Genomic DNA, 16,015 nt, shown 5'->3' on the forward strand with positions numbered 1-16,015 from the left:
TAAACACAAATTTTTATGGGGTGACTGATGGTAGAGCTGCCTTCACCTCACCGCCAGAGGAAACCATGTTAAAAAAAATAATCCTCACAGGCAAAACATAAAGCAAGGTTTTGCTCTGTTCAGTATGACTTCTGTAATACTAAGAGTTGTATTTATTATTTCATTAAACTTCAGTAACGCAACTATGATAACATACATGCCATGATTTATTCTGTATATTGATCATATGGGAAGAAGTCCACTACACTGTGGAATACCTGTGGATCATGCAGGATCTATGTTTGTGGCACATCTGTCCCCATACATTAAAAATAAAATAAAATAAATAAAATCATCAGCAGTTTGCTAAACAGGTTTATAATGATAGTAACAATTAGGAGTGGAATAGATTTTATTTCCTGTCCATTCCTCAATTTATACTCATAGTGACATTCATTTTCTGTTCTCCAGTAGATCCATTGGTACTTGGACTTTTCTCTGCTTCCCGTACAGGGGAAATATCAGCTGAGGTTGCCTATCACTGCTGTGAACATGTCACAGCACCCAGGTACCACGGGCCCTGCTTTGCAGTGAGATGCCATTGATCAAACAGATCCAAAACCTTTCTCTGAATAGCTAAATATTGAAGAAAACTGAAGACAGCAGAGCCAAAGGCCACGATTCTCAGCTGCCATAATTAACTGATCATCATCCACAGACCTGGTTTCATAGGGAGGCTGCCTCCTCTGACACGTATTTACAATATCATCATCTGTGAAAATTTTAAAAATATTGTTAACAGCTTTGTCACTGATAAACTACTTAATGTCTGGAGACTGTTGACTGCCCATTATTTCTCCATTCTCAACCACGAGATGGACACTGCTCTCTCTTGTGACACTGTCGTATGACGGAGGGATGGACACTGAGGACAAGGTTTCAGACCTGTTGGGACTCCTGCCATAATTTGCACGCAGCATAGATGCAATGAGACCTTTGTTTTCTGGAGCATTCTCTCCCAGAGTGTCAGAGCTGCAAGTTCTGTGCTGGTACAGGTAGGAGGCCTGTCTGAGGGAGCGCTGGAGCAGGTGGCTCCTGTAGGCGCGCTGGATCACCGTGGCCGACGCTTCCTTCTGCCTGTGGCTGAGCGTGGTGGATATTGGCTCGTAGGATTGTTTTGATGGGTTGGCAGCCATGAATTTCTCTTCCATTTGTACTTTCAATGCATCCAGGTCACCAGAGTGTCCCAACACCCTCTTGGTGAAAGCAAACAAGATGTCCAAGCAGTGTATCTTGTCCCCACTGACCACAGGCAGGTCCATTGCTGTGAGTTCGACTCTGTTTGGTTTTGGTACACGCAAAGGCTTAGGCAGAGCATCTGCAAGGTCTGAAAGTGCAGAGAAAGTTATAAACTGAGTTGCCTCAGGATCAAACTTCCCCCAGATTTCATAAAAGATGTCAAAGTCATCATCCCCTAAAGGCTCTGTACTTTCCTCAGTGGCAACATTGAAGTTCTCCAGAATTACGGCTATATACATGTTTACAACAATGAGAAATGATATAATGATGTAACTTACAAAATAAATAATACCTACGGCAGGTTTACCACATTCACCTATGGTACCTTTTATGTTTGGATCACAGAATGGTGGCCCAGTGTTTAAAATAGGACTGAGAAGACCATCCCAGCCAGCTGACGTGGTGATTTGGAAGAGACAGAGCATGCTGTTAGCAAAGGTTTGGAAGTTGAACATGTCATCAATGCCATCTTCCATCTTCACATAGGCAAAGTTAGCCATGCCAAAAATGGCATAAATGAACATGACCAGGAACAGCAAGAGGCCAATGTTGAACAGAGCAGGTAGGGACATCATTAAGGCAAAGAGCAGAGTTCGAATTCCTTTGGCTCCCCGGATGAGTCTCAGGATCCGCCCAATCCGGGTCAAGCGAATGACCCTGAAGAGTGTGGGTGGTAAGAAATGTTCAAAGGCTTGGCCAATGCTGGAAAGCAGTAAGGCTGAAAAGGAGGATAACAACTCATTAGAATATCATATTTTTCCTAGTCAAGAGGCTGGAATGATAATATATTTAAGGCTCACATATATTTGATGTGTGTTTGTCCAGCCCTACCAGAATAACTCTGAGGAGAAGCTGAGTTGAAATAATAGTTGTTGAAATCAACAATTATTATTATTCTTCAGCCATCAGAGGACAGGCCCTGTTGCACTAAAAATGACAAGGAACTTTCTGTGCACAATTTCAAATATCTGTATCAGTTGACACTTGATGGCTGATGCTTTTCTTTGACTTTGGCTGCATGAATATTTCAGCAGATTCAAGCTGTCTTCTACATTTTTCTTCAAATACTGACACTAAGCCTAAACTGAGGAAACAAGATATAATGCAATGTCATGATTATCATTTAGATCATATAGGCATGATATGTAGAAGCAAACAGAGCAATGAACACAGAAGTTGTGCATGCCACTCTAGGATGGCTTTTGGTTCACTCAGGGACAGAGCTACACATGGATGTTATTTTTTCTTTGTTTGAATGAAATAAATGTCATCTAGCAGCACTAGAAGAGGCTTGTCTTTTCTAAGTGTAGCTGTTTTGGATACTTGTTTTGTATTTACAATCCAGAAACTTAATTTCTCATGAAAGAGCCATAATCTCTCTGGAATCTTACTTACCCAAGACATGAGTCACAGTAAAGAAATGAAATATCCCTCTTCCCCTAAATGCCTGTTGCTAGGGCAGTACTAGCCCTGAGAATAGTTCAATTGGCAGGAAGCTCAAATTGGCAACAAAGCTCTTTACCCCATTCTTCCATGGCAATGCCTTCAAATAAAAACTAATATATTTTTGGTGATCTTTTCTATTGTGTTACAAAGTGTGAACCCTTATTTTCAGTCAGCAATGCCTGAATTTACAGAAACTGAATTCTACAGGTTATAATCTAATTCCAGCCTTCCTATCCTATACCTATACCAGTATTCCTATTTTTCTATATATTTCAGTCATCTGTCCAAAGCACAGATAACAAAACCCAATAACTGATCTGATTGAATATTTCTTAGTTGGTACTAAATTGGTGACAATGGAAATCATCATGTAATGTGATACTGCTGTGATGGGGTTTTCATTCTGTGTTTCAGATGAGCAAAAAAAAACCCCAAACCCCTAAAGAACCATTATAAACACATACACACTTTTACTAAAGGAATTGTTTTAAATCTCATTTCATATAATCTTGAGGGAGGTTGCTTATTTTTTCCTTAAGACTTTACAGTACTACAACTTACATTTCAATTACTAGATGCAGTTAATACATTTTAGCTACTTCTTTTTCTTTGTAAAAAAATAATAATTGATATAGTAAAGAATTTTCAAGACAATTTTACTTACCAACAAGTGACATAATAACAACAACTAAATCAAATATGTTCCAGGCATTTGAGAAATAGTACTGCCTCAGAGCCAGCAATTTCAGCACACATTCTGCAGTAAAGATGGTAACAAACATTATATTGATTTTGCTGAGGACGTTTGTCTTCGCTTCACTTTGCTCATAGGTTTCCACCATCATTGTGATCATGTTGAGGCAGATGAGACCCATGATGATAACATCAAACATTTGAGATGTTAAAATGTCGAAAAGAAAACCTTGGTATCTGTTCTAGAGGGGGAAAAATATATCTGACATCAGTTATGAAAATAAGGAGTACCCACCCATACATGTTTCCAACATTTCCAATTTTTATGTCGCAAAGTCATTCAGCTACAATGAAGTCAGAGAAATTGGAGAAAGGCAGCGTACAAAAATGACATTAAAAATCTCTTTCTATCCTGAAGTTTTATCAGTACCAAGGTGAATATAAAACTTGGTAATATTTATGCAGAAAACTTAATATTTAACCTGTAAAATAATTCAGTCAACTTTTTGGTGTGGAACTGACTTTAGAGCACTGTATATCAATGTAATGACAATATGAATAATTCATATGCAATATATAAATACATGCACTTTTCAGTTAATTCAATTGCATTTTTGCAATGCATTTTTCCCAATAAAGAATTCAGTTTACCAAGGGTCTTGGAATGCGTTTTTGAGGTTTCTTGGATCCCAACTTTTTCATTGCATTGTAGTATTTTTTCTGTTCTTCTGTCATAAAGATATCTTGCCCACCTAAGTATACAAAGAAATGTCACTGTTATTTGGTGAGAAGCAAAACTATTGTACTTAAAATATCTAAAAATCTGGAAACTGGCATTCCTTCCTTTTTTACACCTTGCTGTTACTGGCTCTTTTCATATCGTGTAACTGTGTCCAAAAAATCAGTGGCACAAATCAGCCATTCATGGAATAGAAGTCTTGCTCACTTCTCAGCTCACTCAAACTCAGCTCCCTTAAAAGGCATGCAAACAAAAAAACATGGACAGGATCAAATCTTTCCCTGGCTTCCCATGTGCAGGGTTTGCTGAATATCCAAATCACTCACACTCATCAGAGCATCTGTAGGAGACAACTTTCTAAATAAAAAAATCTCCTGTCATGTTGAGTTCCTCAAGAGGAGTGAAATTTTAAGTGGCTTTGAAATGTCTGGGGAAGATCTAGGTGTTCAGGTTAGAGGGGAAGAGAAAGGAGAAAGTAATTTCTTGTAACTTAATTAATAATGCTCTAATAATAACTGCTCAGTAGCAGTTTTAGATTCCATGTATAGGACCTTGTTCTCTAAAGCACAACCAATACACTTATCTTTCTCTTTTGCTGGTTGAAGTTGTCAATGATTACACCAACAAAGAGGTTCAGGGTGAAAAAAGATCCAAAGATGATGAAGAACACAAAGTAGAGATACATATACAGATTGCTCTCCATCTTTGGCTGGTCCTCTTTCTGCAAGAATAAGAAGCAACTTGAGAAATAACACACAGCAACGTGAGCCCAGTTCAGAAAAATCTTCATATTGAAGCTGCTCTCAAAAATTGATTTCAGGAGGAACTGAGATTTATAGCCTTACTGCTAATTGTGACCAAAGTAGTATAGTTTAAAACTACCATTAGTGCATGACACAAAATTTTATTTGAATATTCTTGACATGATTTTTACAGGCATTGCAGAAGCACCAGTCCGGTTCTTTCTAATAAGAACAGGAGCTATAAATTTTTCAGTATATGAAAAATCAACCAAATTATGTAGAAGTAAAATGCCAATCTCTTGCCATTAAAATTCTTAGCCTAGATATGTAGTTGTTCTTTTTTCTCTTAGCAAAATCTTCTGTGATGGCAATTATGAATAAAAAAAAGAATTGGAAGAAGAAAAATAACTTTTCAAATTGAAGAACAAAGAAGAAAGACATTAAAACACACCAATATATAAACATATATAATAAATATATCAATCTATGAAAATACTATTATTATTATTTTCATATTTTATGTATTATGTATTGTCTATATTTTATATATAATATCAATATATAATAATAGCAATATTATAATACTAAAACACTTTTAAAATACTTTTATTCCTTTGAAATACTAATAAAATTGAGAGATTCTCTATATTTCATTTTCTTTCCTTAGTAAGTCATACTTTGTTCTGTGTAAATGGGTGGATCTGCAGCAGAAACCCTTTCCCCATTGCAACAGAGAAGCTTTAGGATACTATGAGTCAATTGCAGATTAAATGTTTACATCATCTGACAAAAAATAATTTGTGGTAGTATTTAGCACAGACAAACAGCAGATCTAGAAGTGCAAAACAAATACTGCATTTGCAGAAAGCAGTAGCATTGACAAAAAAATGATCACAATGACTGACCCCTCGTGAATCTACTGCTGCATACATGATGTTCATCCAACCCTTGAACGTTGCCTGGAATGAGAGATTATGGAAAATGTGTTGAACTTTGACCTTAAAAGCCTTCACATAATTTGCAATATCTGAATAACACTGACAGAAGGAAGAGCCTTTCCTATGCTCACACGCACAAAGCACCGAGCTCTGGCTGCTGCGTGTGGCATTCTCAGCCTTATGAAAGGATATGAAAGCTCTCAAGAGGGAAACAAACACTTTATCCTAGGATTCTGACAGAGCAAACCTTCATCAGCACAGCACTAAAGGCCATGCAATCCTCATGGCTGAACAAATCTGCATTTTGACAGAAAGGTTTACTGTTTGCCCCAGAATTCCTTCTGAGACGGACTCCAAGTCTCAGGATCACGAAACTGGTGGAGGCTGCAACAGCATTTGCCCACCAAATGTTCCTTTATCACCTGCAAAATCACAGCAGGGTCTCATCTGTCCCCCTTTTCCCATTTGTGTGCATGAACAGCCAGCTACAAGGGGAGAGCAAACTGCAGGATATTTCACTCCTTGCATTGCCCTCAGAGATGAGTTAGGAACTGACAAAAGGTCAAGCCCATCTGACAAGCTGCTGGCTACTGAGGACAAGCAGCACTTACCACCTGAAGAAGAGCCAGGTAGCCAGAGCCAACATTATCAAAATTGACTTTAACGTTGACCCAGAATATTTTTCCAGTACTGTTATACATCTCACAGTCTCTTTTGTTATCGATATTGCTATTTATTTCGGAATTTTCATCTGTCATATTGACACATTTCCAAAACTTCCCAGCAAAGAGGTTCACTCCCATGATGCTGAAGATGAGCCAGAAAATGAGGCAGATGAGCAGAACATTCATGATGGAAGGGATGGCTCCCAGGAGGGCATAGACCACAACCTTGGATGAAAAGGGAGAGGAAAAATTTTCTTCAGAAAAAGGATGAGCCCAGCTATCTGTAAGCAGTCACTTGGTCATCTCTGCAAACAAAAACCTGATGTTTTCCATGTAAATACTAGTCACAGCTGGCAGGAGGACCTTGAACAATATCTTTACTATCTATTAGACTTTCAAAGCAGTAGTTGATACTTCTTCTTGGTCTGCTGTGAGACTCTACTACCACTAAAATGTAAGTCTACACTTTTTATTTTTTTACTTTTTTTTTTTTTTTTAACTTTTCCTTGTTTTTGGAATAGAGCATGGTCTATTTGTTTCTTTGTTTTAGACTTTATTAACATAAAATTTCAGAAGTATTCATCCATGAGCACTAGTGCAGAGGACTATTTTTAAGATTGTCAAAAGTAGTTCCTGAAAGGACTAGTAATAATTCTCCACTAGTAATTTGCTTCATTTATTTTTAGTGGATTATGATTGTGTTTGGTGTCTATAACCATAAGCCAGGTACATTTTCTGTGCTAGGTGCTGTACCACCACCGAAAAGTGTCTATGCAGATTTTAAATGTATGCTAAGACACAACGGATTGCTTAAAAAAAACTGGGTAAGGGAATGGTGGGAACATTTCTTTGAGTTTCACAGTGAAGGCAGTGAACTCATCTATGAAGCAGCAAATAAAAACTTCATGGACCAGCAGAAAAATTAAAAGGCTTTGTGAAGGTTTTTTTTGGCGACTGTCCCACACACTTTCTTCATAGCAAGACAGAAAGTATGATATCACCTGTTTTACTATCAAAATTTACTCCAGATACGGAAATTTTGATGCATTCTGATGATTAATTTAATGATATTTCTCTCTGTCTTTATGGTGTCAAGATTGCAACCACAGAATTTTCAGTCTCATTTCCAGAATAAAAAATAATAAATAAATGTGCTCCTTTGATGGGAAAAGAAAATCTAATGTTCTACAGACAAACACTTTTGTTTTCTGAAGGAACTCTATTTGAAGCAATAACTTGAGCAAAGTACATTTTAATAGGCTACAGTTTTTATAAATCAATCCAGTAAAAAACATTCAAAATTGAAGTGACTCTTTCCTCTGAGTTAGCTTGCTATCAGATTTCAAAAATTACAATTGTGCTCACGCAATTCTTATTCTCGCAGTTCTTATTCTCTACTTTTTTTGCCTATCTCAGTAAGACAGGGACACAAGAATGTCTGAACAGCAATGGAACAAAGTTCCACCTAGGCCAGTTTTAGTTTCAACAGCACTTGAAGCAATCACTCCTGGAAAGTCTATAAGGAATGCCCAAGTACAGAAGAGCTCAACCAAGGGTCTCTTTAAAAATTCATTTTATAGTTTCTAAACTGAACCCAGGGTGAACATGTTTTCATGAACATGTGTCATAAAGACACAGTGATGAGTAACAAATGTGTTATGTGCTCATCAGTTCTGACAAGCTTTAGTTTGCCATCAGTCTTACCCTCATTCCCTCAAACCGTGACAGTGCTCTCAAGGGTCTCAGAATCCTAAGAGATTTCATGTGCCCAAAGTTCCTGCCAAGGAGGTCTTTCAAAGAGATCTGAGTGGGAAGACAAAGGAAAAGTATTAGCAATGTCCTGTCATCTGTTTCCTTTATTTCTGTTAAAAAACTCCAAAATCCAACCAACAAACAAAACCATGCTTTCGGTGTTGCCTTGGGTTGCAATATGTAACCAAAAATGTGTATTCTATTTGCCATCTGTTGAAACTGGTTGGGGAGGTGTTTATCTCATGTATAACCCATTCCTCATAACTCCAGAGGGTGAGGGGCAGCTGTCTTCTGTTAATGGGCCAGTTCTTAAAACCAAGTGGGGCAGTGTTCTTATCTCTTCCAGGACTGACTCTCCCTCCAGGGGATATCTGCTGTTCATGGGCCATCCAGGCTCACTGCAGGGCTGATACAATTCCATCATCCCATTGGGAGATGCTCCAGCCAGCAGGAGGAGCCAAACATTCCTACCTGGATAAAACCTGAGATTCAGAACACAAGGACACCCTGTTTTCCTCTGGATTCCCTGAGGAAAGCTGGACCCATCTCACCACCACTGGACCTTCAGAGAAAAACTACACCCTTCTACAGAGTCATCTCTGCTCCAACAGAACCACATCTGTCACTGCAGGAGGACTTGATTGGACTGACACCAACACCCTGACCAACAGGGGTCAGGTTGTATTCTGACTCGGTCAGTGCTTCTAGGATTCTTTTGTTTGCTTGGTTTTTTTCCTACTACATTAGTATTTTTTAATATTCCCAGTAAAGGACTGTTACTCCCATTCCCATATCTTTGCCTGAAATCTCCCTTAATTTCAAAATTGTAATAACTGAGAGGGAGGGAGTTTATATTTTCCATTCCAAGGGAAGTTCCAGCTTTCCCTGGCAGACACCTGTCTTTCCAAACCAAGACAGGTGCCTGGAGTACAATATCCTGACACCACTGCTGCAGGGGTTAAGGGCACTGTCTGAAATTTACATCCAGAAAATAATCAGGGATTCTGCTGCTAATGCTGTGTAAGAACAGCAAAGGCAGAACTCACAGCTACAATGAGGAAGTCCAGCCAGCACCAGGCATTGGTGAAATACTTCTTAAAGCCATAAGCCACCCACTTCAGGAGCATCTCCAGAACAAAGATGAAAGTGAACATTTTATCAAGAAATCCCAGAATCGCTTGAATTCTTTCCCTCTTATTTATATGGATGTCTTCAAATGCCTGAATTCATAATAGATACAGATAAATGGGAAAAATCAGAAATTAACCTTGTAAAATTAAAGTCAAGCAACACTGAGACCCTTTTATCATTCAATTTCATGTAATACAGATCTGAACACCATTTGTTACTCAAATCTATGCCAGCTGATAAAAGTGTAATTCTCCCTGTGCCTTCTCTTTCTTTTTCTCTATATAATACAGCCCTGTGGATGCATCCTTTCTGCACAATGAAATCCTAGGAGGACTGTATATATTTTTAGAAATTTATAGCATAAATTATATCTATTGAAGAGAACTAAGTAATTTTTTCCCAACTTGTTTGTTTTAATGGTATAAAATCTCTTTAATATTTCACAATTGTGACATAACTTCCTGAGAAAAATCCAGTATATAGCCAGAAGAGAAACAGCTTCTGAGATTCATATATTCTTAGCTTAGCTCATGCTCTCTTATAATTTTTAATAATATCAATAATAGGTACGCAATATTTAAAATGACGAATAAAAGACTGCTATTTGAAGACTCTTCTTTTCCTTCATAATGAGTTCAAAGATATTCACTTTGTTTGTTGCTAAGAACAACTTCTCTGGGTGCAATTTAAAGCCAAAAATCCTTCATGAATACATGAAACTGTGCTACACCAACCAGGGCTCCACTGCTCAGAAGAATCATGAACACGATAAAGGATTCAAACCAAGAATGCTCAACAATCTGGTAGCAGGTTTTCCTCAGATTCCACCAGATTTCTCCTCCAAACTTTGAAGATCTATCCAGGCAACAATGAAAGTACCGAGCACATCCTGCAAGTGAGAGACAGCAGTGAGTGCAGGGAAGGAATGCACATGGATGTGAAGGCATGGCCAGGAAAATTTACATACAATAGGTGTATGTAAATAGGTGAGGTGCCCCCTTGGACAACCTTCCATTATTTCAAGATATTTCCGAGACACTGGACAGGCTCTCACTGATCTGCTGTTGGGACTCAAAAACTTCAAGGCCATGGGAAGAAGAGTTTTGATGTTACAAGTGCCATTCTCAGTTTCTGTTCACTCTTGGGAAAGCAGAGATGAGATGCTGTAACCCCAGCATAGAAAGGCATCAAATTTGTCAGGATTGATCTTGTGAAAGCCAGCGTCATTACATATTAGGGTAGGAAGAAATCATAAAAGTTCTTAATACATCCTAGAACAACTTGCAAAGCTAGATGTTGTCTGATGATTTGAAAAGAGTCCTCAGATTATTGGATGATATTTAAGGTCCTTTCCAACCCAAGTCATTCTGCAATTCTCTAATCATCACCTTATAGAAATTGAAATAATCTTAACAGCTTATTTTGCTTATTTCACTCCTTTGTTTGAGATTGTTCATGAAATGTTATTCAAGGAATGCTCTTACTGCTGTGACCATTGCTACATGAGACCTGATTCCATGCACACTTTTTTATGTGAAACCCCGAGTGACTCGGTTGCTGTTGAACTGAGTGAAATTCATCTCACCTCACAATCCTATTTATCAGAATGGGGTCTATACCATTGCCCATGTCTTGGAAGCAATCGGCTTTTAGGGGAAAGGGTTTTATTTTTCAGGTGTCTCAGTCTCTGTGTTGACTAGATAGGGAAAACTATTTAGCTTTTTTTCAGATAACTAAAATTAACTAAAAATAATCTGACCCGATTGGCTCAGCACCAGTAGAGAAACAAGTTGAGTTTTCCCTCTTCTCACTTCCCAGTAGTGAAACCATAAGAGTCTTACCTTCTGGAAAACATTGCTCTGGAGTCTTGAAGTCTTCAGAAAATTCTGGAATCTGTTTTAAAACACCTTTGGGATTTGCCAGATCCACTGTGCTGGCGGCAGAAGAGCTGAAACTGTCCAACTACCCAATAATATCAGTTATTTATTCTTTCTAATTCAAATCCAAATGAATAAATTAATAAATGAATAAATAAAACTAAAAATTAAAGCTTTGTTATGTACTAATATTACAAGTGCTATTGGTAATGGAAAACACTTTCTGATTTTAAAAGATATAAGCTTAGAAGTATCAATATGTGCATTCAAATAGAGGCCAAAGCTCTACAATTCCAATATCTACATGAACCAGATGTAACTGGGAAAATCAGCTGGGAAATGGAAGAGCTTTTAAATTGCATATTAGTGAATGTCGTTCTCAAAACGGGAGAAATTACTTGAGTTAAAACCATGAAATCATGGAAAGATGCCTTCACACAGGACACACAGATAAATATATCCATTATCATGCCAGGAACTGAGCACCCATGACAGTATTTAGGAAGCAGAAATTGGAATCATACCCTGTGTTCTCCAGTTACAAAGCTTTTTGCCATCCCATTAAACCAAAGACAATATGTTATGAGTCAGCAGTTTGTTAACAATTACTTACTCTATGTTTTTGTTCTTTCATATTTCCATAATGCTGTTTTTTACTTCTTTGAATGTATTCTACATTCAAAATTATTTTAAAAGTACTGTAATCTGGTAACAATGATCTTTAATGACATAGAGAGAAACTCATTTCAAACATTATGTTTCTTGAATCCAAGATACTAAGGACACAGGCAGACTTGACGGAATTTCCCACACGGAAGCTTATCTCTCTTTAATTCTTTTTTTTCTTAATCCTCCTGTTTTGTGGAGTCAGAATTTAATAAATGGAAGGTATCAGAGAGTATTTTATAAATTATTCATAATTGCTACCAAAATTACATCATAGTTTTCCCATTTTTACATGCTCTCTTTCCTGTACTTATATTTTTCTTTAAAATAAATACCTAGAAACCCTTTGATTTTGCTCACAGAATTCCAGCTCCAGTATTGGCTCTTGTCCGCCAGACCAGGTACTGGAAGTTCAGAGCTGCTTCTGGTAACCCCCTGAACAGGAATATGCCTGTGTTTGACCAGTATTGGAAAGTCAACATCACTGAAAAAAAATTAAATTTTTACCTCTTTTTCTTCTGGTGATGAGAGTTCACCCTTCCTGTCCTTTCCTAGATAGAGCACACTTAATTCTTCAGAAGAAAATCCTGATCCTTTACTCCAGCTGCCTGAACTTTTTGCTCTGTATCCCATTTGCCTCAGGTGATTTTCATCCTGAAATTAATCTGTGGATTAGAGGAGCTTTCTTTTGCCTTTTTAGGGGCCATACACATCAGAGGGAAAAAACCAATAAGTTAAAAATCTCATTTAAATTCGGACTCTCCAGACAAAATTTATAAGAAAGGATCATTTTGTGTCTCTCATTTTACCTAAGGATAGAACTTTTCCCCAACAGACATGCAGCAAATGAAGACATTTTAGCCATCTATTCAGAACTTAAATGAGAAATCTTACATAGGAATTAAGAGGGAAATTTAGGATGGGAAATTGTGATACCAGAATGACAATTGTGATTGAAACAGAACTGAAAAACTCATAGAGCACAAAGAAATAGGGTAAATATATGATGTAGCATCAAAAACATGTCCTTAGTAGACCCAGTCTTTAGTTAGTCCCATCCACTTCAAATAATTACTACATACTACACACAGCAAGGAAAAACATGAAGTAAGGATCAGAGCTATCAATTCATATTCTGAATCCAGGATAATGTTCTGTATGTAGACAATGTGGTTTTGCCCTTTTGTGCAAATAATACCAGAACAGTTGATATTATTCATAAATATTTACACTAAAAAAATCCAGGTTCACCAAGGACTGCCACAATTACCTGTGTGCACCACAGCATGTCAGCCAGAATTCCTGCAAAATTTTTCTTTTAAAACTATGAATTAAAGAATATTGATTTTAAAAGGCTCCAAGTGATGATTTACCCTTGATAAAAATATTTTTACTTTTGGTTCTCGCTCAGAAGTTTGCAACACTCTGGAAACTGACCAAAATATCTCATCCTATTCTGCTAGAGACCATCTTCTCCTGCACATCCCTCCCTCCATCTCTCTCCACAATTTTACTGTTCCAACACAAATAAAGAAATCCATTACCTGTTTGCTGCATTCTGTTTCAGTAAATGTGCTCAGTTTATCATCATCTTCAAAACCCTCACTTGTATTTTCTGCCTCAGCAATAGGGACACAAACAAATACGTTGGGATTTCTAACTAAATCTTCAAGACCTGGGCATTTGTCACTGTTTTTCTCAATCCATTCATTATTGTAATTCTCTTTACAACTTGTCTCTTCACTCTTGAACCCAAGTGAGTTCTGTGCAGTCAATTTGATTTTCTTCTTGTGCACTTTCTTTATCTGCCTAAACTTCCTACAGCAGGCATCCCACGTCACGCTCTTGACAAGGTGGAATCCCTTGCGGATCCGAGCGACGGCAATCCGAAGGTTGTTCATCTCTCCATCATCCTCTGCTGTCTGCAGAATGCCAGCACTAAAAGAACTCAGCAGCAGTGCAATGAAAAGGTTGAGAACCTGAAAGCAATTGTAATAATAATAATAATAAAAAAATTAAAGTCCAGAGTCTAACATTTGAATTCTAACTTTGAAGAACACAGGTGCTACCGAAGTTCAGTCTCTCCTGAGCAAACCAAAACAAGGTGATAAGGAAATGACGGTGACTGATCACATTGTGGTTGACGAAATCAAATTCTCTATCAGAAGTTTCAATGTTCCCATTCCTCTCCTCTCAAAAAACTTAATTTAAACTACAAGAGGAAACAGATCTACGTGCCAAATGCATTTTTTTGGTGAAAGAAACTTTTCAAAGGTTAAAGTAGTAACAAAGACTCATATCCTGTCAGTTTAATAATTGTCTTTTCATTCTATAAATTAGAATTAAATCAGGCCTCTGTGGACATACTTCCAAAATTCTGTGAGATCAGATTCAGGCCCAGAAATTTCTTCAAATCTGCCACATTATCACAAAAATCAAAACCAAGAGAAGCTCAAATTTCTCATTTTTAAAGTGAGAAACCTTCAAACAATTTTTAAACCTCCATTTGTTTTTTGTTTGTTTGCTTTTAAGGGAATATGATAATTTAAAAATTTCACTAGTATTTTGGTTTCTAATGGGATCCCTGTATCTTAACTTTTATCATGGCAGAACTGGGCAGATAACACCCCTGAGCCATCCAAGGACCACAGGCAGTGGAGAATGTCAGCTCTCCAGAGATCAATTCATCCCATCTGTCTTAGTTATTGACTTTAGGCTGGAATAAATCTCAGTCCCAGATATCTCTCTCTGCTTCCTTGGACCATAAGAAAGCCTGGACAAAAAGCAAGGGCTAAACACTTCATTGCTTGACAGTTAACATTGTGTGATATAAATCTCACTCACAGCAGTTCATCACTGACATCAATCCTTGCAGTTTGGAACAGGCATTAAATACATATTTAGGATCCAGCCACAGAGCAGAGATTTCCCATAAAGGTCTGTCTAGAGTTAAATATGTTCAGAATTTTTTTACAATTAAGAGAAGTTTGGCATATGAATGAAGAACATGAGGAGCAAAGTTATTAAAAGAAGATATTTATGATTTGGGCATCAAGAAAGGACATGGACAGCACAGGACCAAGGAAGGCAGGCTGTCCCTTATGTCCCAGCAGAGTGTGTTGAGGCTGTGTAGGTTATGCCATTGCAAAATCCAGCTGTTGGATATAAATGTACTTTGAGATGCCTAAAAATAATCCTGATTTCTCTGGTAGCACTGTAGATTCTGCCATTTGCTGATAAAGAATTCAGTACTTGCATGAGGTCTTAAAAAAAAATAAAATTGATTTAGAGAGGGACTTAAGCACTTGGCCTAATTAATTCAAGCAGGTAAGCCATAAGCCTCAGTGATTATTTACATCCAAATCCCAAGATGTGAAGGAACATAGCTGCCTGTAGCGTATTTACTGCAAAGGTATTTCTTGTCACATTGCCACATGAAAAGGTCAAGTGATGCTGTGTGCAAAGTTCACAAAATGGGAAAATACAGACAGGAAAGGAAAAAGAGGATTTTGCAGACTATAACACACATAGGTAATTTTTGCACCTCTTTTTAGGGAACAGGGGTTTTTTTGTTGTCAGAACAACCATTAACTGGAATCCACCACATTCAGGATGAAGAGCAGAACACATTGCGAAACTTACCATAAAGTTTCCTACCACCATGACCAGCGGGAAGACAACGAGACACAGTGATGGTTCAGCAACCACCATGCAGTCCCACATGGTCTCAATCCATTCTCCACACAGAATTCGGAAAATGACGAGGAATGAATGGAAAAAGTCCATCATGTGCCAGCGTACCTCGCAGCCTTTGCTTAATTTATGGCAGTTGAACTCATAACTTCTCCCAAAAAGTTGCATCCCTACTACAGCAAAAATGAAAATGTTGATTGCCAGGACGAGGGACTGATTACTCAGTGCTCCCAGGGAGTTGAAAATTATTTTAATTAGAGTGTTTAAAGTTGGCCAGGACTTTGCCAGTTTGAAGACCCTCAGCTGTGTAGCAACATAAAACATAGTGTTAGACATTGGTAGAGATAACTCATCTTTTGCACCATGCAAATCTTACAATAACCAAATTACTGAT

At 37.7% G+C, this 16,015-nt stretch overlaps 1 protein-coding gene across 1 annotated transcript in view; it reads right to left on the minus strand.

Annotated features, from left to right (window-relative positions):
• Positions 1 to 797: 797 nt before the first annotated feature.
• The window catches only part of LOC310916119 (sodium channel protein type 5 subunit alpha-like), a gene marked incomplete at its 3' end in the record, with an annotated part of 84,146 nt that continues 68,928 nt past the window's right edge, over positions 798 to 16,015 (minus strand). The window contains exons 16-28 of the mRNA XM_083873411.1: positions 15,571 to 15,924; positions 13,473 to 13,907; positions 12,436 to 12,582; positions 11,227 to 11,347; positions 10,120 to 10,274; positions 9,301 to 9,474; positions 8,207 to 8,305; positions 6,449 to 6,727; positions 5,805 to 5,858; positions 4,736 to 4,877; positions 4,069 to 4,169; positions 3,389 to 3,659; positions 798 to 1,996 (exon numbers count right to left, since the gene is read on the minus strand). Coding sequence (XP_083729537.1) covers positions 798 to 1,996; positions 3,389 to 3,659; positions 4,069 to 4,169; positions 4,736 to 4,877; positions 5,805 to 5,858; positions 6,449 to 6,727; positions 8,207 to 8,305; positions 9,301 to 9,474; positions 10,120 to 10,274; positions 11,227 to 11,347; positions 12,436 to 12,582; positions 13,473 to 13,907; positions 15,571 to 15,924 — 3,531 coding nt within the window. The remainder of the gene's footprint in view (positions 1,997 to 3,388; positions 3,660 to 4,068; positions 4,170 to 4,735; positions 4,878 to 5,804; positions 5,859 to 6,448; positions 6,728 to 8,206; positions 8,306 to 9,300; positions 9,475 to 10,119; positions 10,275 to 11,226; positions 11,348 to 12,435; positions 12,583 to 13,472; positions 13,908 to 15,570; positions 15,925 to 16,015) is intronic.

This window comes from Zosterops lateralis (genome assembly GCF_965231275.1).
Source record: "Zosterops lateralis genome assembly, chromosome: 1".
NCBI classification, from domain to species: domain Eukaryota; kingdom Metazoa; phylum Chordata; class Aves; order Passeriformes; family Zosteropidae; genus Zosterops; species Zosterops lateralis.